The sequence below is a fragment of the Hermetia illucens genome, chromosome 5, assembly GCF_905115235.1.
Source record: "Hermetia illucens chromosome 5, iHerIll2.2.curated.20191125, whole genome shotgun sequence".
NCBI classification, from domain to species: domain Eukaryota; kingdom Metazoa; phylum Arthropoda; class Insecta; order Diptera; family Stratiomyidae; genus Hermetia; species Hermetia illucens.
In genome coordinates this window covers 99,437,817-99,462,234 of record NC_051853.1, presented here as the reverse complement: position 1 = coordinate 99,462,234, position 24,418 = coordinate 99,437,817, and the positions used below count along the sequence as shown (strand labels likewise).

Genomic DNA, 24,418 nt, shown 5'->3' with positions numbered 1-24,418 from the left:
GTACATCCAGAGAACCATCCTCGGCCGGAAACCCCATTTCTTTGCAAATTTTCAAAGGCTATACGAGCCTTCTTAACCCTCAGTTCTATGTTAAATCTCCAATTTAGCTTTGGATGCACGATTACACCCAGATACTTTACATTAGAGGAAAGAACCAATCTTTTCACATTCAGCCGTGATAGGTGGAATTGAGGTATCCTTGGCTTGGTGCTGAATAGCATCTGTTCCATTTTGGTTGTGTTTATGCTGAGCCTGCATCTTGCGGCCCACAGGCACACCTTTTGCTACGCTCCTTCCATGATGTCGCTCATAATGGGCGGAAACATCCCTGATACTAATATTACCAAGTCGTCGGCATACGCCACCACCTTTACCCCCTGCTGTCCAATATTCGTAAAATTTCGTCCATTACCATTAACCAGAGCACCGGAGAGATGACGCCACCCTGGGGCGTGCCTCTGTTCACAGCTCTGGTTAAGTGGTTGCCTCCCAGATCCGACTGGATTATCCTGGTACTTAGCATGGATATAATCCAATGCGTAAGATACCCCTCCAATCCAATATTCGTCAAGGCCTACTTGATGGCGTTGGTAATAACGTTGTTGAAAGCTCCCTTTATATCCAAGAAGGCAGCTAGGGTATACTGCTTGTACTACAGCGACCGCTTAACCGTGCCAATTACCTTGTGGAGAGCGGTTTCTGTGGATTTTCCTTTGAGGTAGGCATACTGGGACTTAGAGAAAAGCGTTCTCTCCATAATCGTCCTTAAGTGGATGTCGAGCAAGCGCTCTAGTGTCGTTAGTACGAAAGAGGTGAGGCGGATAGGTCGAAAGTCCTTCTTGGTTTCATGACCTCGCCTGCCCGTTTTCGGTATGAAAATCACTCGTGTGCGTCTCCAGGACTGTGGTACGTATCTTAAAGTGATGCAGTTCCAGTAAGTCTGAACAAGCCACGGCACAACCCTTTCCAGCTGCTTTTGTAGCATGACTGGCATTATGTCATCTGGGCCTGGAGATTTATATGCGTAGAAACTCTTTATAGCCCATCCGATCTTATCCTCGGTTATTACCGATTTGACAGTCTCGCACAGCTGGGGTGGCAGCAAACCCTCCAAGCAAGGTTCTAACTCACAGTCCTCTCACTGGCAGGAAAGTGCGTTTGAACCAGCAGCTCCAAAGTTTCGCTAGCGGATTCCGTCGACGAGCTTTCCGACTTTTTAAGAAAGGATGGGCTCTTATCTGAGTAAAATTATGCGGTGTTGTTAGCACTGATGAAGGGAACAAGTGGTTCCCGAGATATCGGTATTTGCAAGAATAAATATTCACACCAACGAAAAAGAAACGACAAGTTTTTATTACTCCAGATGGGCTCTTATGTTCCTTGAACAGAATCTTACTGAGCCTCACGGATTTACTGGTGTTTTCGGTATTTTGAAAATACTCCAACCAAGACAGTCCTGATGGCCGACTTGTACTTCTTCAGGCAGTCCTGGTATGGCTGCCAAAATTTATGCCTGTAGCAGATGTTGAAAATTTCTCTGGTCAGTTTCCTGAGGCTGGAGACACGGTGGCCGTGTCTTTTTACTGTACTTAGTAGGGCACGAGACTTTAAAGGAGGTATCGAACGCCCTTTCCAGAGCCCCGACCTTTGACTCCAGTTCGTCTGTCGTGCCAATCTTACCAATTTGCGCAAAGGAGAGTTTGTTCTTAATTACCTGACCAAACTTTTTCCAGTTGATTCTCCTGGGGTCTCTAAAGGGTTTGGAGACCTCTGCAGTGGGATCTAGACTGAAAAGTATCCAATTGTGTCGCAGCCTATCAACAGATTGGCTTTCTTTGTTGCTATGGTATTCGTCAGATGTTGTAGTTCTTCTGGCGGAGCTGATCGGTGGTGAGCCATGTAAGACAAGTGAGGGAGAGTCAGCAATATTCCCACCATTGACAAGAATAGATCGTGAGGAGTGGGGAGCACATAGTTTATTCGAAATTAGACAGCATTGGATTTTCAAAGCAGTGAACTGCTGGCTTTGCCCTGAGCAGTAATAGACGATATGTCCTCATTCGATGACTCAAACATGCGTTCCGGGTTGACACGCAATGTACTACGAAGAGAGTCAATCAGCGAATAAAAGAAATACGCGACGTCAAGGGTGCTGTCATCAGCAAAGCTGTGGATTGGATTGAAAGTGCAATTTAATAGGTTATTAATGAAGATGAGAAAGAAGGTGGGTGACAGAACAGTACCTTGAGGTGCTCCGTCAGTTTGGGTATGAAGTTCTGATTCAATACGGTCAAATAGAACTCGAATGAAACGACCATTGAGGAAACTTACATTCTATTTGACAAGCTTGTCATCAAGACCAAATGTGCGAAATTTCACTAGGAGGGTAAGGTGCCATACTCTGTCAAAAGCCTTCGAAATACCATGGGCAACAACTTTGGCCTTGCCGTAATTAAGACAATGATTCCATTTTTCCGTGAGAATTGTCGTCAAGTCACCGGTCGAACGCATAGAACGAAATTCGCACTGCTTGCCTTTGATATGGTGGTTTCAGTCAAAGTAGGTCGTTAATTTAGAATTGATAAGTTTTTCGAAAACTTTTGACAGAATTGAAGTAAATACTATTGCTCGGTAGCTAGAGGGATCACAAGTCTCTCTTTTTTTAGGTATAGGCGTAAGACAGATGAAAAAGTTTGCGCAGAAGTCTAGCCAAAGAAGAGCCGCAGCTTTTTAGGATTATGGACGAGATACCATCAGGATCGCTGATTTAGACACATCGAGCTTGGCTAACATTTAAAGACTTTCCTTGTGCAAAAGTGCAAGAGTCCTTGATGAGAGACACAACTTTGTATGTTGGGATAGCTCTGCGAAGAAAATGGTAGGTTAGAGTTCGCAGAAAAAATTTCGGCGAATAAGTTGACCTTCTCCATTGATTCATTGAAAATTTTATTATTATGTATGAGAGGTCGAACAGAGGAGCTTCCGAAATTATTTATCAGTGTCTTTACAAGCGACCAAAAACTTTTGCTAGCCTTTTGGCTTGTGAAAATTTTCTGCCTTATACTTTGATCAAACTGAAATTTGACTTTTCACTAGTGGATTTGCAGATGTTACGTTTGCCCCATTTCTTCCGATGGGCAGTTTTTATAACTATGCCCGGCATGCCGCTCTTTTCCCATCAATAGCTATTTTGCAATCGCTTGTAAACCAAAAAGGGGTGGAGGATTTAGAGTTTTTTAAACTACATATTATGAATGGATATATATATATATATATAATATTAGTATATGCTATTTTGAATTATATTATTCATGCAGTCACATAAGAAGACCACACACTTCACAGCGAACAACACAGACCAGTTTACCACTCTTACATATTTATTAAACGCGACCCAGTCGGCTCTGGCGTAATACTACACTAAGCGCTTGGTGAAATAAGGGCACTTTTTGCTAGAGATGTGGTACTAAATTTTGAAGAAATGATGCAGTGGTCCGAACTTCCTAAGGGCGTTGCTGTGGAGACTGTGTACTTTTCAGGGTTTAACAACGTGAAAAGATCCAGGAGGCGAGCATTTTCACATGGTTTATCAGGAATTATTGTTGGACAATCCACTAGTTGCCCTAAGTTATGAAACTCACACAGAAGCTCGGCATATCTTCCCACCAGGCTTGTGTTAACTGAAAATCTGAGACACTGTGCATTGTGCACGTTGAAATCGACAAATGGAATTGTTGGGTAAAATTATCAATATTAGAGGAGAGTGCGTCAAAGAAACGTATAGCATCGGAATCAGATGAATTAGGGCTGCGATATAAGCAACAGAGGAATATGATGTGCTTCGAGGGATTAATTCTAATTCAGACGTAGTCCGGATTAGTGGAATTTAGATTAGGGACAATGGAGAAGGACACATCATTACGAATATAAATAGCGATCCTTATTGAAAAGAGGCACTAAGTGGTAACCAGGGACGTGGTATTGGTTAGTGTCAGCATATGAGCTGACCTTAGTTTCACTTTTCCCCTTTTTCACTTTTACCCTGAGCTGAGCGGAGTCGACTGGTATCCGACGTCAAATCACGATACAAATTCCGCTGCCACCAGTGAGAGTTGAACCGCGACCTTCTGTACGACAGTCATGAGCTCTAACCACTCAGCTATCCGAACAATATTACCCTTGCAACGATTTATTGTTAAAAGCAAAACTTCTCTTTCATGTAAGATCCCCATGATCTTGTGTGCATAGTTTCCATGTTGTCTCATGTGCTGTTATGCCCTCCTTATTTTGTCTGGATTTCTATTTTATTTTTGAGGTTTCGTGTGAAACAAAATTTTATTAAAATCAATTCGATATCTGTCTATCTTTTCGTTTAGGGAGGTGGGAATCTTCAAAAGTCTCCTGCCTAGGCACGCCAGTGTGAGATTTATACTCATTAACTACCTCTGAGTGGTCTGCGCATGCAAACCCTATGCGACCCTGCAATGATTGAGGTTTATTTGTATTAACCTCATTTTTTCATGGCACTTAACGCCTTCCTAAATTCCGGGTATTTACCACCTTCGGCAATATGCTGGTTATCCCGTCTCTCTTTCCCTCGCACAAAATGCATTTGAAGTCGACATCGAACGGACCGATCGATTGCGCTGGTGTATGCCGTCACGGAGTGTCCAAACATTAGGCATTTGAAGCACCTCTTTAGAGAGATCCTTTAGTCGACAAACAATCCATCCAATCCGAACCTTCCCCATGGCCAATAACTTCTGCGCTGCCTCTATTGGCAGTCGCATTATGGCCGTTTTAGTACCATCACAAGCTTTTCGGAGGCTCACAATAGATTGTTCCCTGAATTCCTCCAACTTCAACAGATTTCGCCTTTTTCAGTATCTTCGCATACTATAGATTTCTTGCAGATTACAATTGCCTCCGGGCGAATTCGACCCTTTGGTTTCTTGTTCCTTTTTTGTTTTCGACCTTAGTTCAACCGCCGTTTTTTTTCCTTCGTTTTCGCTTCGCTAGCTGGCATTCCCACGTTGTGCACATGTTTTCCCCCTCCTGAACTTTTAGTTCATTTAGTTTGGACTGGTGAAGACGCCTTTTTTTCCTTTTTGGTGTCTGTTGATTTCCTAAAGCTTCCCCTGTTTGTCTCGCACTCTTGAGCGAAGGGCGATGATCTTGTGCTTTGGTGTCACTTGAGTCGCCAATGACATTGTTGGCGCTAGGATTTTCGGCTGTATGTAGTTCTTCTGGGTCAATACTCTGTTCTCGGTGAGTCTTGGCCACATTACGACTTTTACAGGTTCCTTCATATTTTGCAATTGCTAAGCTCGCATGAGCTTTCTCTTTTATCATCTTTGGTAATGGAGGATATCGTAAAATTGATGAGCTCCTCTTCGATGGATCTACTTGCTGCTGCTGGATTACCTCTTGATCAGATCCGATTTCCGTCGAAATCGTTTTTTTTGGTCAGCTATCTCCCTTGAGCCCATCATTCTTCGCCTTTAGAGTTCATGTTCTTAGCAGAGTTGTGCTTCATTTAAACACCTCCTTCTCCAAACTCAATTCTGTCTGTTTGTCATACCCAATTTATTCGGAAACGGCTACACCGAATGTCACGAAAGGTGGTTAGAGCGTGTGCTATGTGGGTCCTTTTACATTTAGTAAATAGCGCCATTATGTGTTAAGTTTAAAGAAGGGGCTTCACATACATGCGAAAGGAGGGTGAACATTTTTTTTTTCACAGAATGTGGCAATGTGGGACTCAGTTAGTACTTTTTGAAACTGGTCCCATGTTTATGCCAGTTTCATGAGGAGCAGTCGTCAAAAACTCAGTTTTATTTAGATTCAATCTGAGACCGTGTTGCATGAGACGATCATTTCATTTTTGGACAAGTTGCTCGAGATCATTTTTGCCAAGTTATGCTATGAAAACATCATCTGCATAAAGCAGAGTATAGGGCGCTGGACGTTGGATGTCCCGCGTGACGATGTCCATAACAGAGAGGAGTGGTGAGAGGGCGCTTCTTTGATGGTTTTGGTACACCTGCTACACTTCGAACCTTACTTTTCGAATCCTTGGTAGAGCAATTGGACCTAGCGTACGAGTTCTTCTGGCACTAAGTGTTGTCGTGGGGCTCATGGTGAAACACTTTCTCTAGATCCAGAAACGCGATGTAAAGAGGGCGATGCTTCTCACGGTGTTTCTCTGTAACCGCGCAGCGTGTATTGCGTCAGTAGTTCCGCAGTTTTTGACAAATTCGGCTTGATTTACGAGTATTTCATCGATTTCGCGACTACGGTTGTCAAAAATACGCTAAAAAATCTTCATGGTATGGGAAAGTAATCGGATCGGACGGTAATTTGGACATTCTCCTGGACTACCTTCCTTTTTCCATATTGAAACTGTGGTACTTTCTTGCCAATCAGATGGTGTTCTACCTTCCCGAATAACCCGATTAAAGAATTCATTGACACACAGTGTTGGGTCCCAGTTCCTTGCTTTCCAGAACTCAGATGCAATATCGCCAGGTCCTGAGACTTTCTCTGATTTCATTCGTTTTATTGCTTTCTCGACTTCAGTTATGCTGACACGATAGTCCTGGGGGTTTAACGTGAGTACCTGTCATGGAGACATAATCCCACGGTCTTCTTAAGACACGGATTGATTTTGTGACCACAATCAGACCCCCGCCGGAGCAAGAAGCAAGAAGTGTTCGATATCCTGGGTGCGTTCATTTCGCTTTTGGCAAATCGATACAGACCTATCTCGCCATTCCGAGTGTCCAGTTTATCGTAAAGATTTTTGTAATAGTCCGCTTGGGTGACAGCCATTGTTTTCTTTGCTTGCCAGTTGGCATTCTTATTAATTTGCCAATTGGTACGCATTTTATCGCTGGGAAACTTGTGGTAGAGGCGTTTCATTTAACGGATCTTTATTTAGACATTCATTCAAAAGGCAAGTTCAGGTGCGATGGTCTCATAGTTAACGGCTTTGCAATTAGTGACGGTTGTAAAATTTCGGTGCCTTATGAGAATATAGTCGATTTATGTTTTACTGTTCCCACTATCAAATGAAGGAAGATGAGACAATCGTTTGAAGAACCATGTATTCATAAGTACGAAGTCATGAGTGTCCGCAAAATCGATTATACGCTTGCCACCCTCATTGCGCGCTCCAAACCCCTTTCACCCATGGCACCTGTTATCGTCTGCCCTTTCACCTACATGACCTATGATTACATAGTCGTCAGCAAGTACGTGACAAATCCTTTCATCGAGAGATTACTGAAAGGCATCTTTCTCGGCATCAGGTCGACCTGTCTGTAGTGCATACGCGGTGAAGAAGTGGTAGCTGGTATGATGGTGAGCTTTATCTGCCGATCATCAAATCGTTCCACTTTTTCAATGGCATCACGGGAACCCTCTTAGATGGCAATGCCAACACCGTATTGATTGTGTGGGCTACCAGAACAGAGAAGTTTATAGTCATTTTTACCGCGTTCCCGTTCAATGTCGCAGTTTTTGGCAATGAGCCTTCCCTGAAGTGCTCTTGCGAGTTCTTTGGTCTTTCCAATTAGGGTGCCATCATTTAAAATGTGCAGACACGTAGTTGTGCATTATTTTATATATTAAACAAACTGCTTGTGCTGTGTATTATTGTACACAGTATTCTGTCCCTGTTATTCTATGTATCATGTCACTTTACTCCACCTGCTCTTCATCGATTTCATGAAGGCTTTCGACAGTGTGATCAGAGAATGCATCCGTCGTGCTCTACACAGGGCATTCCGGAGAAACTAACAGCTATTATCGAGGCGAAATATGGCAAATGACACGTGCTGCGCGCACGTAGAAGCTCAGAGGATTTCGAGATTCAACGCGGTATCCACCAGGATTGCATCTTGTCACCGAAGGAATAATTCTTGTTATCGGTGACGTTCGTCATGCTGCTTTGGCCGGGGTAGCTGGAAAGCTTCAATGGACGATCATATCTTTGCTCAAACACCTCGACTAAGCTGATACCATAACATATCTTTACTCTCTCACCGGCTAATGGACCTTGGCCAAATGGCTCTGGATATGGAAAGAGAGGTGAGATAAACATCAACAAAACCAAGAATCTCATTCTGACGGGTTATCACACTCTCCCTATGCATTAAAAAGCAAAGCAAAGGTGTCGATCAATTTGTATTTCTAGGAAGCGTGATTTTTGCCGACAGTGGCACCGATCTGGATGTTATCCGATGCATTAACGGCGCTAGATCCGTCACCTTGTCAAAAATCTGGGAATGCAGTTATATCAACACCTGGATCAAGTCGAGATTGTTCTGTGTTGAGGATCTTTCTGTGCTGCTATATTGGAGTAGCAATGTGCTCAAAGGCTCAAAGCCTTCGTGGCATCAGGTCGATGCACAGTGGAATTAGCAATGGATAGGTAACATATTAAGGATGTGCGATGAGTGAGTAGCCGCAAGGGTACTTAGCGCAGAACAGTGGAGGAAGAGTGCAGGAGCGTTCGGAAGTAGGGGCTGGAACTGAAGCGCGTTTCAGGCACCCACCAGGGAGTGAATGGGAAGCACAATTGAACCCTCTTTTCCTAAGACATCCAAGATTTCTTTTCCCTCTCTACCACAGTAATCAGGTGCCCACAGTAGATCCCCCGTATTCAATCTAGAAATTAAGTTCAATCGGTTTATGTATTCCGAAATGATTTTCTAAGTGATCAAAGGACTAGTCAGTGCAGTCTGGATATCGCCACAGATTGCGACGCACGTGCTGCTCAACTGCTCCTTAATCAGTTATTCCGCCGTTAGGATTGCATATTCCTTAGCCTGAAAACCCATTGCAAATTGACCCATGAGAAAAACTCACTTCTCGATTTTTTTGAGAGATAGACTCATGCTCCGGAACGCTGGCTGCTTTTGAGCCATCTATGTGGAAGACTTTCATATGTCTCGCCTCGATTCTAAGCTTTCTCTATGTTTCTTGCATCCGAGAATGGGAAGGTATGGTAAAAATTGGATTCAGTATTCCAAATGACCCGTCTAATGCTGTATTTCCCCATAGGTCTAAGCCAATACTTAGAAACCCTAAAGTAAAATGTGTAACTTATTAAAAAGGGTGCCTAATAAACAAACGTCTACACTATTTCTTTATCTATGTCATTAATAAGACGAATGCTGAGCACACTAGAAATTTATTGTTGAAATCTCTCAAACAGAATTACGAATTAGTTTTATTGCAACAGGTGCTTATATATATTTATGTAGATAATTGTGGTCATTATCTTTAAGTATTGTGTCAACTATTCATGTGTTTATATTTCTATTTTTTTTATGGATGGAGGTGAAAATCTTAGAAAGACGCTGTTGCGCCCGGTTGCAGCACTTTGTGGGATTCGCACCCACTAAAACCACTCCCACTCTTCCGCCCCTCCCCGTGGGACCACCGTGAAGTATTACTTCGCGGGGGAGGCTCTGGTTCGCTATACCAGCTCGTCCATGTCACGTCTCCGTCGCGCCGCCTTCCGAGCTCGACCCAACTCCAGGAGTTTTGTGTGCACCACGGCTACTGCCTCATTTACCGCCATCCAGCTTTCCTCCGACTTCAGCATCTTTTCCACCAGGTTCGAGGGCTCGATGTCCGCCCCTAAGATGCTGTTCAACCTCCTTTTCTGCTGCAGAAATCTGAGACAATGAAACATAACGTGCTCCGGGTCCTCGGGTGTAGCACCGCATTCAGGACAGTTGAGAGACTCGTCCAACTCGAAGCGATGCAAGTACTTCCTATAGCCACCGTGTCCCGTAAGGAATTGTGTCAGGTGGTAATTCAATGCTCCGTGCTTTCGGTTGACCCATTTCTCGATACACGGGATCAATGTATGGGTCCACCGGCCCTTGTCGGAGTTATCCCAGCGTTGTTGCCACTTGCCACACGACTCTCTCCTGATGGCTTTTCAGAAAGCCGCATTCACTTCGACTGGATTTGCCTTCCGTTTCTCGTAGATCCAGTGTGCCTCGCTCGCTAGAAGATCTATAGGGATCATTCCTGCGATGACACACACTGCCTCCGTCAACGCCGTCCTAAATGCGCTGCACACCCTTAGCGCTATTGGCCGGTATGCCGAACTTATCTTCCTCCGGTTGACAGCGTGGTTCAACGCTCCCGCCCAGACAGGGGCCGCGTTTAGCAGGATCGACCTCACTACTCCCGCGATGAGTAGCCTGCGACTATACTTCGGCCCTCCCACGTTAGGCATCATCCTTGCAAGGGATGAGCTGGCATTTGCTGCCTTCTCTCGCGCATAATCCAAGTGTCCCTTGAAACTCAGCTTGTCATCGATCATCACCAATTGATTTTGAGACGCCCTCACGATTACCAACTCAGATGTTAACCGTGTTGTTCTCCCTACGGTCGATAATGAGGACCGCCTCCGTTTTTTTGTCCGCCAGGTCTAGCTTGGCCATTCGTAACCATGACTTGATGGTATGAATGGCTTCATTTGCATAAAGCTCCACATCCTCGGGATGCTTTGCAATTGTAACTATCGCCAGGTCGTCCGCAAAACCAGCCAGCGTTGTCTACTCCGGCACGCGTAGGCCAAGCACTCCGTCGTACATTATGTTCCACAGCAATGGTCCCAATACAGAACTTTGAGGCACACCTGCTGTCACAATGTACTCCTTCGGCCCGTCGTCCATCTCGTACCAGAGAAATCTGTCCGAAAGGTAACTCTCGATTAGCCGAGCCAAGTAGCTAGGAACACCCATTTACTATTAAAGGAACATATATAAAGAAGATACATGAAACAAACAGATCTTTTGAACAACATGTGTATTTATCATCTTATAAACGTATTTGCCTTAGTAAATAAAAGGCTTCTTTGACAATAATGATTCATATGCACTTGCGATTAACCGTCTTAGCGGTTCACCGCGCGGCGAACTGTCAGACTCGGTTGGGTACCGCGCTACTCGCGAGACGTGGTTGAAAGACTAGCGTTTGTCCGATCGGGTACTACGGTGGAATGAACAATGTACAATTGATTCACAAATGAAGTGGATAATCATCAACATATATGAATGGTGATATGATCATCAAAAACATTTACTGTTAAAGGACAGGTTGTTTCACCTTGTACACGGATATCAAACTCCCTCTCCCCATTTTAGACATCACAGCTTTCTAAGGGCAGTTGACCGCTACGATTTTCCAACGGAGCTTGAGAGAGGGGATATCCCGCTTCTTCTTTGGTTACCTCCTTTACCCTTGCACGGTTGGGCTTTGAAGTTAAACCCAACCGTTTTGACACGAAAATAGCCTGACTTTTTGAGTGATTTGAGGTATTAGAAAGGGGGGAATTTCTTGATTCTTTTTCATATCCTCCCCATCCTCTCTTCTTCTCCGGGTAGGGTTGATATTCAAACTTTTCCATAATACAATTAAAAAACGCCACTTTGAGGCGACACTACTTTTTAAAGCGTTGGATGCCGCATCCTTTTACTCTAAGCACGTCACGAATCTGGCCAATTTGTACCTTGTTTTCAAGAACTGAGAAAACATGAGAATACATTTTCCGATTATGTAAGAATGAGTGTTGCGTAATTAAATGAATCACTCTAGAAATTATCTCAAACCATTAAACGATAAGATACAAAATATTGTGAATGTATCGACGTTACGTTACTATCATGTTTACTCAAACGCTTCAAAACTTTCAGATAGTATAGCAGGACAGATTTCATTCAAAGTTTGAACTTGTTAGGGGTTGTACGTATATATGCTGGAGTGCTGTTTTGATAGTAGTCACTCGCGCTTTTCGTTTCAGTAATTATCATTTCAGCTTCGACTTTCTCAAAGATATCGGATATCAATTGTGAGTTTCAGCAGTTTTCGAAATACTTGTTGTAGCTTGCGATTCATTGGTGTTATCTTATTGACGCAAATGCCATATGTAGATAGTATTTTGGTCAAACGAGAGTCACAAAATCATAGTGATACTGATTATAATTTAGAGGCAACTTTGGTGCAGTTTTGATAGACAGGTGTGTTGGATTTATTCCATAACGTTGCATGCTCCACATGAATCCAAAATGGTTCTAATTCAAGGTTCATTGACAAACTTATTTGCTTTAAAAACTGCAAACGTAAATTTTAACCTGGTGTTCTTTTTACATCTGATGGTGTTGCGTGTTCACCTACTATTTACAGGTTAATTACAAAAGATTTCCCCATCGTTGAAAACTACTGAGAGGATCATATGTGTTTGTGTTACTGGTTTTCTTTTAGGAAAAAGACTAAAAGTGAAGAAAAAAAGGTAAGATGATATTGGTAATCATCCATCCAAATTCCAATTATCAGATTTAAAATGCAATCCACTCTTCCCAATGTTCTTCATTTACAGGGACCTTTTCCGATGATCAAATCTGATCGAAAATTTTTGCAGTCATTGATCTGCTCTCTGTCTTCTACCTATTGACTATTCAATGCAGGAGTCACAATTATGTGCGTGTAAGGTGTGGATGCCAACCTCCGCAGATACGTTGGTGAGGAGTTGGAATGTATGAATTCCATCCATGCACGAAGTGACATTTCTCTTGATTGCGGTTAAGGGGGGGGGGGGCACACATGTGAAAGAGTGGTATAACTTTTTTTCCAATTAATATACTACTATGCTAATGTGGGACACCCAATGAAAAGCCTCAATTAGTACCTTCTGGCTGGCTTCAGTTCTGGCATCTGATTGAAAAGAAGAGTGCATACATTTGATTTCGCGAGAACCTACTGAAAGATAAATACTCCAGCTAAACTTGGAAATTAAAACAAGTCGGAATACCGGAAGCTCGCACTTCGGGTATAAAGGTTTTGTGTTCATCTTATCTAAGAAATTTCAACGCACATTTTTCTATCCGTATATAGCTACAAATCCAACATATTCCTTGATATTTTTCCAAACTACGAGACATACGTACATATTACAGCCGTAGATATTACGCACACCCTAAACAAACAAACTGTCTATTTCCTAATACTGTACACATATATGCACATATATGAATTGATCGTACCCATATTTCCGATTTACTTCTTATATCTATCTGAATTAGGCACTACCCGCAAGAGTCCATTCGCACGCATATACTATATACCTGCATACACACATGTCTCGTTGGAATAATTGATATTCAAATACAAATGAATAAAAAACTAAAACAAAATAATCCTTTTCCACTCAATTCATACGAACTTACTTCGTTGTGTATTGACGAATTGATATGTGATGATGACGTCATGCAGGTTGTAGAGTGCACGAAATTCACAAAAAATGGTAAAGTTTTACCCCCTATAACTTTGTTAATAATAGCTGAATTTTCTTCAAACTTTACCGAATTTTGCACCATACTCTTCATTACACCTATGCTAATTTTTGTACTTCTGGGATGAACATAAGGGGGGTGCCGGGTAAATTTCTAAAATGTAGAAATATACTATTATTAACTTTATTTGTGCAGATATCGGAACCGGATATATTTTGAGGCCTAGATTTCATAGAGATGCACTACTGTGATTTTTTTCAGATTTTTCGGTTGGATAGGTTCTGAGAACGAGACCTGTTACACTTTTTGATGATCATATTTTGAGCCCTCACTCCCCTATGTTTCACCCAATTTCAAATATTGAACCAGTTTCGAAAAGTACTAATTGAGACCTTTAATTTGATACCCCACATGGCTACATTCTGTAAAAAAAAATTTTGCAGCCTCCTTTCACATGTATGGGGAGCCCCCCCTTAAACTTAACACAAAATGGCGCCAGTTACTGCATGTAAAGGGAACGGCAGATCACATACTCTTACCAATTTTCGTGACAATCGGTCCAGCCGTTTCCGAATAAATCGGCTGTGACAGACAGACAGACAGACAGACAGACAGACGGACAGACAGACAGACAGACAGACAGACAGACAGACAGTAACAGTCGACTGAGCCAGGCGAACTTTAAAACGCTCCGCGTCTATTTGGTGTTTAATAACAATTTTGGAAGCAGTGAGCAAAACAAAGAACAAAAACAGTGAAAGTTGGTGAATAAGGTGAAAGTGACAAACAAAAGTGTATAATTATCTGAGTACTTTGCAAGAAATTCTTCTTCATTGACTCTTCAGTGATAATTTTTCTCTTTGTTCATTTCATTTCCTTTGTTTGCCCTCTGTATTGAGCTAGATATTAATTAGCCGTTTACTGAATGTATTAGCGGCTACAAACTTGACTAGTGAATAAAAAAGGAAGCTGACGATAGTGATATACGTGGTGCGGTGCGAGCTTGTCTGCTCGTCGATCACGAGGTCTCGGGTTCGAGCCTGCGCAAGGACGGCGCATTTTTTATCAACATTTTAAACCTTGAATTCTGTTCGTATAATGCTGCGTATAACTTATTGATTCTCATTCACCAGAATTCCATTTCCACCCTGGGTTTGAATCCCACTAAAAACGAAATTTGAATTTTCTATTCGTCAAGAATTACAGCTTATTATCTTCACAAACACTATGGAATGCAGTGCTACGGTAGGTAACTTGCTTGATTTGTTTTGATTAGTAGATTATTTAAGAAAATGGAAGGTGAATATAATCAACCCGGAGAAGAGACATCCGCCCGGACGTTGGATGTTAACACAACATCCAGACTGGTCCCCACTAGTAAGGGCGTCGGCGAGAAGACGCCACTGGTAAATATTGGAGGCGACCCATTTAAGAGGAGCAGTAGAGTCATGCGATCCCCGGCAGCAAAGCCCGATAATGCTGACAAAATTAGCCAACGCGCCTCGATTAAGGATGCGAGTAGTGAGCCGGAGGCGATAACTAAGCTAGGGGCAATGATAAAAAACCTCATGGAGTATGTAAACGCTCGGCATAATGTCCATCACGCGATGAAAAACGAAGTGCGTGCTATTAGAGCTGAGTATCTTGAAGTACGAGAAGAATTAAAACAAAGTAGCGAACGGAAGAAACAGGGAGAAACTGTAGAACTGCAGTCAACGCCTAGAGTGCTGCTTCCATCTAGGGGCAGCCCCTTCACTATTAAGGAAACTCCGGAGCTCCGTAAAAGACCGAGAGAGGCTAATGGGGAACCGGAATCTCCTCGGCGTAGCCAAAAACGCAAAATGGAGAAAACGCCTCCATGGCAAATTCGCGAAAGACTACCAGAGCCTACGGCGAAAGACGGTAACTCCAATCAAGGTTCTACTTGGACTAAGGTGGAAAAGAAGAAAAAGCTGCAGAAGAGAAGCAGGCCCGATGCGCTAATAATAACAAAAACAAGTGAGCTTACGTACGCTGATATTCTGCGCAAGGTTAAAACAGACACCTCGTTAATGGAGCTAGGTGAAAGTGTGAACCGCATAAGGCGAACACAGAAGGGCGACCTATTGCTGGAATTCAAACCAGGCGAAAACAAGTCGGAAGACTTGCAGAAAAAAATCGAGTCGTCACTGGGTGAGGCGGCAGAAGTGAAGCTCAGTCAAAATCGTGTGGTCATTGAGTGTAAAGACTTGGACGAGATCACAACGAAGGACGAAATTTGTCAAGCGCTACGATCCCAGTTGGGAATACAGTCGGTCCAGGAGCGAGATATTCTACGGCTGAGGAAGGCATATGGCGGCACACAAACTGCGTCCATAAGCCTAACACTTGAAGCGGCCAAAAAGGCTATCACAGCCAGTAAAGTTCGGATTGGCTGGGTCGTCTGCCGACTACGAGAGCAGATAACTCTAAAAAGATGCTTCAGGTGTTTGGAATTTGGGCACGTGGCGAAGAAGTGTACTAGCGTTCACGATAGGTCCGACCTGTGTCGTAAATGCGGAAATAAAGGCCACATTGCAAAAGCCTGCGAAGAAAAACCCAATTGTCTGTTCTGCAGGCAAAAAAAACGACATTGACAGCGCCCATGTCACAGGCAGCAGCACATGTCCGGTGTATAGGAAGGCGATCAACACTATGCGCAAATGAGGTTCCTACAGCTAAACCTAAACCATTGCCAAGCGGCTCAGGACCTGCTCTCCCAGACGATATTCGAAAACAAAATAGACGTTGCTATTATCTGCGAGCAGTACAAAAACCTGGACAGTGGAGTATGGGTCGCGGATAAGAGCGGAAAGGCAGCGATATGGACATGCGGAAATCGGGCCATAGAAGGAACCACCAAGATCCTCGAGAATGGCTTCACTAGAGCAAAAATAGGCGGAATATCTATTTACAGCTGTTATGCGGCTCCAAGCCTTACGACAGAGGAGTTCCATTCTTTGGTGGAGAGGCTAGTAACAGACGCACAAAACCATAGTCCTAAGATAGTGGCTGGAGATTTCAACGCATGGGCTGACGAATGGGGCAGCCGAGAAACGAACGCAAGAGGACGAATATTACTCGAAGCTCTTTCTCGTCTGAATCTTGTAGTGGCTAACACTGGATGCGTGAACACTTTTCGTAAGAGAGAAATGGGGTCCGTGATAGATGTCACTTTTGTTAGCGATGTTTTAGCTAAGGATCTGCAGTGGTATGTCAGTGACGAATATACACATAGCGACCACCAGGCCATCATTTTTGAAATCAGACATGGAAAACGATTGAAACGGTCTCGGACGAGAGCTGAAAGGTGGGCAGCTAATAGGTTTGACGAGGAGATTTTCGTAGAGGTTCTGCAGCAAAATACAGCGCTTGAAGGAAGCGCAGAAAATAAAGCTCTGCAGATTGGCGAGAAGTTGCGACGGGCATGTGACGCATCCATGCCAAGGTATGTTGTATCACAGAAGCGAGCTCCGAACTTTTGGTGGAATTCTGAAATCGGAGAATGCCGCAAGGCCTGCCTCAAGGCCAGAAGGCGCAGTCAGCGAAATAGAAACCGATCTGGATACGAGCAATTACATGAAGAATATAAAAACGCTCGGAAGAAACTACATGTGGCCATCATGAAAAGTAAAAGCGAACACTTTAAGCGACTGTGTAATGAAGCTGATACGAACCCCTGGGGTGGCGCCTATAAAACCGTAATATCGAAAGTTAAAGGCAAACGCTCCCCACCGATCTCTTCCCCTACTCTGCTTGATGAGATAGTAACGGATCTTTTCCCACAGAATGTGAGTACCGCTGACCTTCCCACTGTCGAGATAGACACCGCCGAAGTTCCAATGGTAAGCGAAAAGGAGGTCCTCGAAGCTGCGGATAAAATTGTTGGAAACAAAGCACCTGGCTTGGATAGCATCCCCAATAAAGCTCTGAAGGCAGCAGTAAAAATAGCTCCAAATATGTTTGCCGAGGCGTTCACCACATGCCTTAAAGAAGGAGTATTTCCTACACAATGGAAGAAGCAGAAATTAATTCTAGTCCCCAAGCCAAACAAACCTTTGGGTGAAGCTTCGTCCTACAGGCCGATATGCCTTCTTAATAATACTGGTAAACTATTCGAACGAGTAATCTATAACAGATTAATTCGAATTGCCGAAAAGGATGGCGGTCTCTCCGAAAATCAGTTCGGTTTTCGAAAGGGGAGGTCTACAACCGATGCACTTGTCCTAGTAGCTAACACAGCTAAGACCGCACTTGACGAGGGCAAATGTTGTGCAGTGATTACACTTGATGTGAAGAATGCCTTCAATTCCGCCAGATGGAGCAAGATACTTGAGTCCCTAATGAACTTAGGCGTGGCGAAGTACCTGGTGCGTATTGTTGCCGACTTCCTAATCGATAGGACTCTGTGCTACGAGTCAGATGAAGGAATGAAATCCTACCAAACGACATGCGGAGTTCCACAAGGGTCTGTCCTAGGGCCACTCTTGTGGATTATTATGTATAACGGGGTACTGACCCTAGACCTTCCTACTGGTGTGGCTTCCATTGGTTTCGCGGACGATATTGGTGTGACGGTTGTTGCACGCCTTCTCGAGGAAGCCGAGCTCTATGCAAATGAAGCAGTCTATGAGATTAAATCCTGGTTAAAGAATGCTGGTCTACAGCTCGCAGAGCATAAGACGGAAGTAGTACTTATTACCAAGCGGAGAAAGTGCACTTCCATGAAGATCAAAGTTGGAACGCAAACAATTTATTCCAAGCCTGCACTTAAGTACTTAGGTGTAATGATTGACCAGAGGTTGAATTTCAGATTGCATGTGGAGGGTGCAGCAACCAAGGCATATAACATCGGAGCCCTGGTTGCGAGAATGCTACCAAATATAGGTGGCCCAAGGCCGAGCCGTCGACTCCTTATTTCAAGGGTGGTCAGTTCGATCCTACTGTATGCAGCCCCAGTATGGGCAGATGCACTGGAAAATACAATAAATAAGAAAAAGATTGGAGCTGCGTATCGCATAAGTGTACTCCGAACATGTTGCGCTTACAGAACAATTTCTACTGAAGCAGCTTGCGTGATAGCAGGAATGATCCCGATTGAGATTCTGGCGAAAGAAACACAACGACTTTACGATCGAACGTACCTCACCGGAGAATCTCCTGCCCGTCGGCGACAGTTCGCACGAGGTGAAACTGTCGCGGAATGGCAAGAGAAGTGGGACGAGTCAGAAAAAGGCCGTTGGACTCACAAAATCATATGGGATATCCGGAAATGGATCGAACGACCTCACGGCGAAGTAGGTGAGAAGGAGAAGGAGGTGGTTTTAGTGGGTAAGAGTCCCACATAACCGTGTGGCAGGAGCCTGCGGTAGCTTTTGAAGCTAAAAAAAAAAAAAAAAAAAAAAAAAAAAAAAAAAAAAAAAAAAAAAAAAAAAAAAAAAAAAAAAAAAAAAAAAAAAATTTGCCTTTGCCTTTGGGGTTTCCTCCCTGGCTTGGAATTCTCAGCCTATTGAAATTGGAGGAGGAAGAAGGAAAGAGGAAGTCCTCAATCCAATAAGAATTGTCTTTTGAGCAATTCGCTCCCTCACATGTCATTACACTAAAATTCATGTGTCCTTTCCACCGATGAGTGAGACCGCACCGGATCTTAAAAATTCAGAATTCACACTAGCCAAAACTGAAAAGTCAAAATAAAACAAGCGTAAAACCGGAAGTTCGACGCTTCACCTATGAAAGGTTTTGTTTATGGAATAATATTTGGCAACACGATGGTGCCACTTATATAAAGCTCGTTGTAACCACACGTTGAATATACCCGATATCCGATTCGACGTGGAAATAATATTTTCTCTAGTGGGAGTAGCAATTTGACGCGAAAGGATCAACTTCGATCTATTATAACTTTGTCAATAATAATAGGATTTCCAGTATGATGCATCCTATTAAAATCGATCTGACGGGGGTTCACAATAAATTTTAAAAATACATTAATATACTAATCTTAACTTTATTTGAGCAGATATCGGTATGCAGAGGGTTTCCCGACCTAGATGTCGTATGGAGATATTATCATGCTTCTTTCTTCTGATTTTTCGGTTGGATAGTTTCCGAGCACGAATCGGAAATAATTGACAATTTAGGATAAATAATCGAAATCTTTCATTTGATGACCATTCTACTAATTGAAAAAAAAATCTAAACCCCCTTTTGCATGTATAGAGACCCCCTTAAATTCAAGCTAGAATGATGTAACTCACTGCGTGCGTGCACGTTCAGAATTACCACCGTTCTACCAAATTTCATATCAATAGGTGTAACGATTACTGAGAAAAGTGCATGTGACCGACAGAAAAACAGATAAACAGACAATAATCCGGTTCTAGTAAGGCTTTGTTTTCAACAAAAAACAAGTCGGGAAACCGGAAGCTGGACGCTTCAGGTACGAAAGGTTTTGTGAATTTCTTAGTACGTAGCACGTAATATATGCATATACAATATTATGTGAGAATATCCACTTTCGGATGATATTGACATTTATAACCTTGAATTTGCAAAGAAGCGACAAATTTGACGTATTATAACTTTGTTAGCAATAGTGCGATTTCCACCAAACTTGGTAACATCATGCTCTATATTACACCCTATACTGTTGCGGTTGCGGTTCGTGGTCCTAGCATGAACTTAAGGGGGGTTTTGCAGCGAATTACTAAAAATTATAGTAATATACGATAATTAACTTTATTTGTACAGATATCAGGTATTTCGGGGCCCAGGCACCATATAGTGGCAGCCTCTTGATTTTTTCAGATTTTTCGGTTGGGTAGTTTCTGAGAATGGGCCCCGTAAAGGAATGGTCACTTTCAACCCCCGCATTCCCCACCTTTCCAACAAATGTCAAAACTAAGACCGTTTTCGAAAAGTACTAACCGAGACCTTTCATTTGATATCCCACATGACTATATTTGATGAAAAAAAAATTACACCCCCCTTTTGCATGTATGGGGACTTCCCCTTAAATTCGACTTAAGAGGATGTAACTCACTATATGCGTGAGCGTTCACAGTTCCCACCTTTCTACCAAATTTGGTGTCAATCGCTGTAACCGTTTCCGAGAAAAATGCGTGTGACGGACAGACAGACAGACAGACGGTAAACCGATTTTAATAAGGTTTTGTGTTTATACAAAACCTTAAAAACGAACCACTAGTAAATACCGCGTTCACATTAGCACCACATCCTCACACGAAATTCCATAAAGTGATCTATCCGGAAGGAGATGCGAACAACATCGCGCACTTGATCTTCTTCTTCTCAGATGTATCAGGAACACTTTTGCTTACCAAATTATTATTATTCATAAAAGTTAAAGCCACCTTCCTTTCTAAAAAAAAACAGTTGATATCCTTTCCAAACTCCCACTTCCTTGGACAGGCAAAAACGATCTCCTCTGCTTTGTCTAGATGATCAGCTACCAACCTTCATTAGTCAGTCCCAGTCCCGCTAGTTCGTACTCTTGTCAACCCCGACCTTAAACTTAAAAATTCAACGTTGATACGGTGAAAACAGCAAGTGCAACCGTTTGCAATCCATTGCAAGTGGATCTCATTCCTACAAAGGCCAATCGTTACGCATCAAACAATAGGTAATATGGGCAAGTCTATGAAGGTCAACGAACGATTTGCTGGGTCAATTTTTGCCTCCCACCGTTCAAAAATTGTTAAAAAATAACATTTAGAATTGTTCAATTAAAAGCGACCAATTTTTAAGTTTTTTTTAAATAAATAAAATTAATTATTTTAAATGTTGAATGAATATAAATAAAATTCGGGATCGGAACTAAGAAATTGAGAAGAGTATTTGGGAAGGCTAAGGGCTAAAGAGGGAATATTACATATTATTGACGGTATTCTCTTGTCAGATTGACCTTTGAAAAGGCGAATAAAATATCGCCATGTTGCAAAGCTGAGGACAGAACAGAGTAAAATAGTAAATAAAATAAAGGAAGTCAATTGGTTCTTAAAGATATAACTCTTTGCTCAGGAAGCATACAGTTACTGATAACATCGCAGTACATATGGAGAAATTCAACTTCATAAACTTTATATTTGTTCAACCAACTATTTACCTCGAAAAGAGCGGTTCCGGGGTATTCACCTTTGCGGTAAGCGCGCTCAGATGCGAAAAAGGGCGTCCATTGTATGGTCGCGCTAGCGTTTTCATCACGAATAAAATGAGACTAATTGATCGTGAACACGAAGTCGCGCCTGCCCTCTTTCGTTATGAAAACTACGCCCGCGCGACCGCAGGAGTGCTGAATACATTTAAACGAAATATAGTTCTGAGGATTTCGTCCGTTCTGACTCTTTAAGAATGGATGTCCTTCTATGTTCCTTGGCCAAAATCTCACTGAGCTAACACCGCTTCCAGGCGGACTTGTATATCTTCCAGAAGTGCTTGTATGGTTGGTAGTATTTGTGGGAATAGCAGCAGTTTAAGTCCTCCCTGAGCAGCTTCCTGAGGTTGATCAGACCTTCATTCCCTAATGGTAGCAATGTTTTTTTGCTATATCTTGCAGAACAGAATACATTAAAGGCACTCTCGAATGCCTGAGGCTGACTTGAGATCGTTTGTAGTATAGCGACCGTTCATCGGTCGGCTTCCACATTCAGCCAGGTCATGTGGCGCAGGAGACCATTCCACCCCCAGTGCCCACCAACATTCTCAAGCGATTTGTTTAGAATTTGCATCGCTTGTGTAGCTGGAAGGTTTTCTCATTGTTGCCAAGTCATATTCAGTTTGGTGTCCCAGGCTGTGTTCCTATGCGAGCATGCGCAGGAGCGACATTTACTCAAAGATAAGCAACCACTAAATGATGGTTCCTTTCGAAGACGAAGTCAGTCCTCCTGTTACGTTCAGGAAATAACTTCTAAATGTACTGCTGACCACGGTGTGGTCTGATTATGATTGTAATAGTCCCAGTGCGCGAACAATTTATCTCCAATGAGAAGGCTTCGAAAGTTACAAAAATCTACAAACTATTCACCGTTGTCATAGTTGACACCATGACCAAGCCTTCCCATTACATCTTCGACCGAGGTATTAACAGAGTTCGACTTTCGACTTTTAGGAAATCTCGCCTCAACTAAGTTTAGCTACTCATAGAAAGACTCCACCTTTTTCCTCAATATCTCCACCTCTAGTTTTACCCTGCATACACAGCACTGGATAATTGTGATGGTTCCTAATAAGTTCCGAAATATCACGGTCAGTTTGTTGCCAGAGGTGAGCGTAGTTTTAAAATGCAATTGTCTTTACGTAACACTAGTTGGTGATATGACATGTTTCTGGTAGGGTAAATTTTCTCTTTGCTTGTTTGATTATTTGTTTGTCAATTAATTATCGACCATAGTGGGTAAACGTCCCATGCATTGACGTGTCTATATTAATGAATTCTTCCCTTATCGATCTTTAACTACATACAGCTTTCCTCCAATAACGAGTGGGTATTTCCACTCTTACTTTTACGTGTTTGAAAATAAATTAGCATGTTATCATCTATTTGATCATGGTTTCTCCTTTATTAGATTATTATTATTAGAATTTAGATTCGTATCTTACTACTACTATTCTATTCTTTCCTTTGGCTGTATATAGGTAGAATCGAGATTGATTAGTAGCTTAGATAGGTTAGATTCCCATTCGATGGGAAAATACATAGTGAATATTACAATTTAGACAATCGGGTGAGGTCTCCAATTTAAACCTGTAAAGGTATTGGAGATATCTTCCATGTCCCGTGAGAAGCTGGGTGAGATTATAATTAATCTCACCGTGTCGTCTCTCCAACCACTCCTTGATTGCAGGAATGAGCCTGTGAGTCCACCGACCCTTTCCCGAGCGTTCCCACTGCTCTTGCCATCTATTTATGGATCTCTCCCTTTCAGTCTTCTTCGTCCGCGATGTGGAAGAGGTTGTCTTCGCATTGTGTATGTCCGCCATCTCATCTGCCAAGATGTCGATCAGCATCATTCCAGAGATGATGAATGCTGCATCATCTAAGACAGTCCTAAAGGCAGAGCATACCCTCAGGGCTGTTCTCCTGTAGACTGAACTCAGTTTGGTAGCGTTCCCTGACATCCGCAACGCCTCCCTCCAAACTAGGGTTGCATAGAGCAAGAGAGACGAAGGTATGCCGTGGCCCTCCTCGTGAGGGCCATACTAGCAGTGGATGATTTTCTGCAAATATACTGCACATGTTGCTTATAGCTGAGTTTCCTGTCTACCACTACCCCTAAGTTTTTGATGGTCGGCTTGGAAATGATGATATGATTCCCGATTCTAATACAGGCGTGGTTTCTCTTCCGGCGCTTCGTGATGAGGACCGCTTCCGTTTTTTCCTCCGCAAGTGTCAGACCAGAGCTCTTTAGCCAACTTTTAACAGCACTCGCTTGTGTATAACTCAGCATCTTCGAGATTCTTTGCGACAACAACCAACGCTATGTCGTCAGCGTAACCCACCACTGTGGCTTCCTCCGGAAGGGGAAGATTAAGTACATCGTTGTACATGATGTTCCACAGTAGTGGGCCCAATACGAAGCCCTGTGGGACACCCGCGGAAACAACGTACTCCTGCGGTCCGTCTTCAGTGTCATACCATAGCCTCCTTTCAGTTAAGTAACTATCGACGATAGCAGCGAGATAGGCGGGAATACCAATCTTCGCTAGGGATTTGCGTATTAGATTCCAATTGGCCGAATTGAATGCATTTTTCACGTCCAGGGTTACTACCACGCAATATTTGCTGGTACTACCCATTCCGTGAATTCCATCTTCGGCCAAGCCAGTAACCAATTTGGTGGTATCAATGGTTGATCTGGCTTTACAGAACCCATACCGCCGACCTGAAAGGCCGCATTGGCTCTCAATAACCGGGAGTAATCTATTATAGATTACCCGCTCTAACATTTTCCCCACAGTGTCCAGAAGACATATGGGTCGGTATGAGGATGGTTCACCTGGAGGTTTAGGGAGAAGTACCAACTTCTTCTTCGGACATGTACGCTTCAAATAACTCAGCAAACATG

General features: G+C 42.9%; 1 protein-coding gene across 8 annotated transcripts in view; it reads left to right on the top strand.

Annotated features, from left to right (window-relative positions):
* Window positions 1-24,418, top strand: part of LOC119657908 — a 48,735-nt gene that overhangs the window by 4,816 nt on the left and 19,501 nt on the right. Inside the window, exons 1-2 of one of the 8 annotated variants that reach the window (XM_038065077.1) lie at window positions 11,754-11,875; window positions 12,211-12,316. The exons of 4 other annotated variants lie outside the window; for them this stretch is intronic. In XM_038065077.1, the coding sequence (XP_037921005.1) occupies window positions 12,260-12,316 (57 nt within the window). In that variant the 5' untranslated portion in view covers window positions 11,754-11,875; window positions 12,211-12,259. Of the gene's footprint in view, window positions 1-11,753; window positions 11,876-11,895; window positions 12,109-12,210; window positions 12,317-24,418 lie in introns of those variants that run through there. 3 more of the 8 variants (XM_038065075.1, XM_038065076.1, XM_038065082.1) reach the window with 3 other exon arrangements.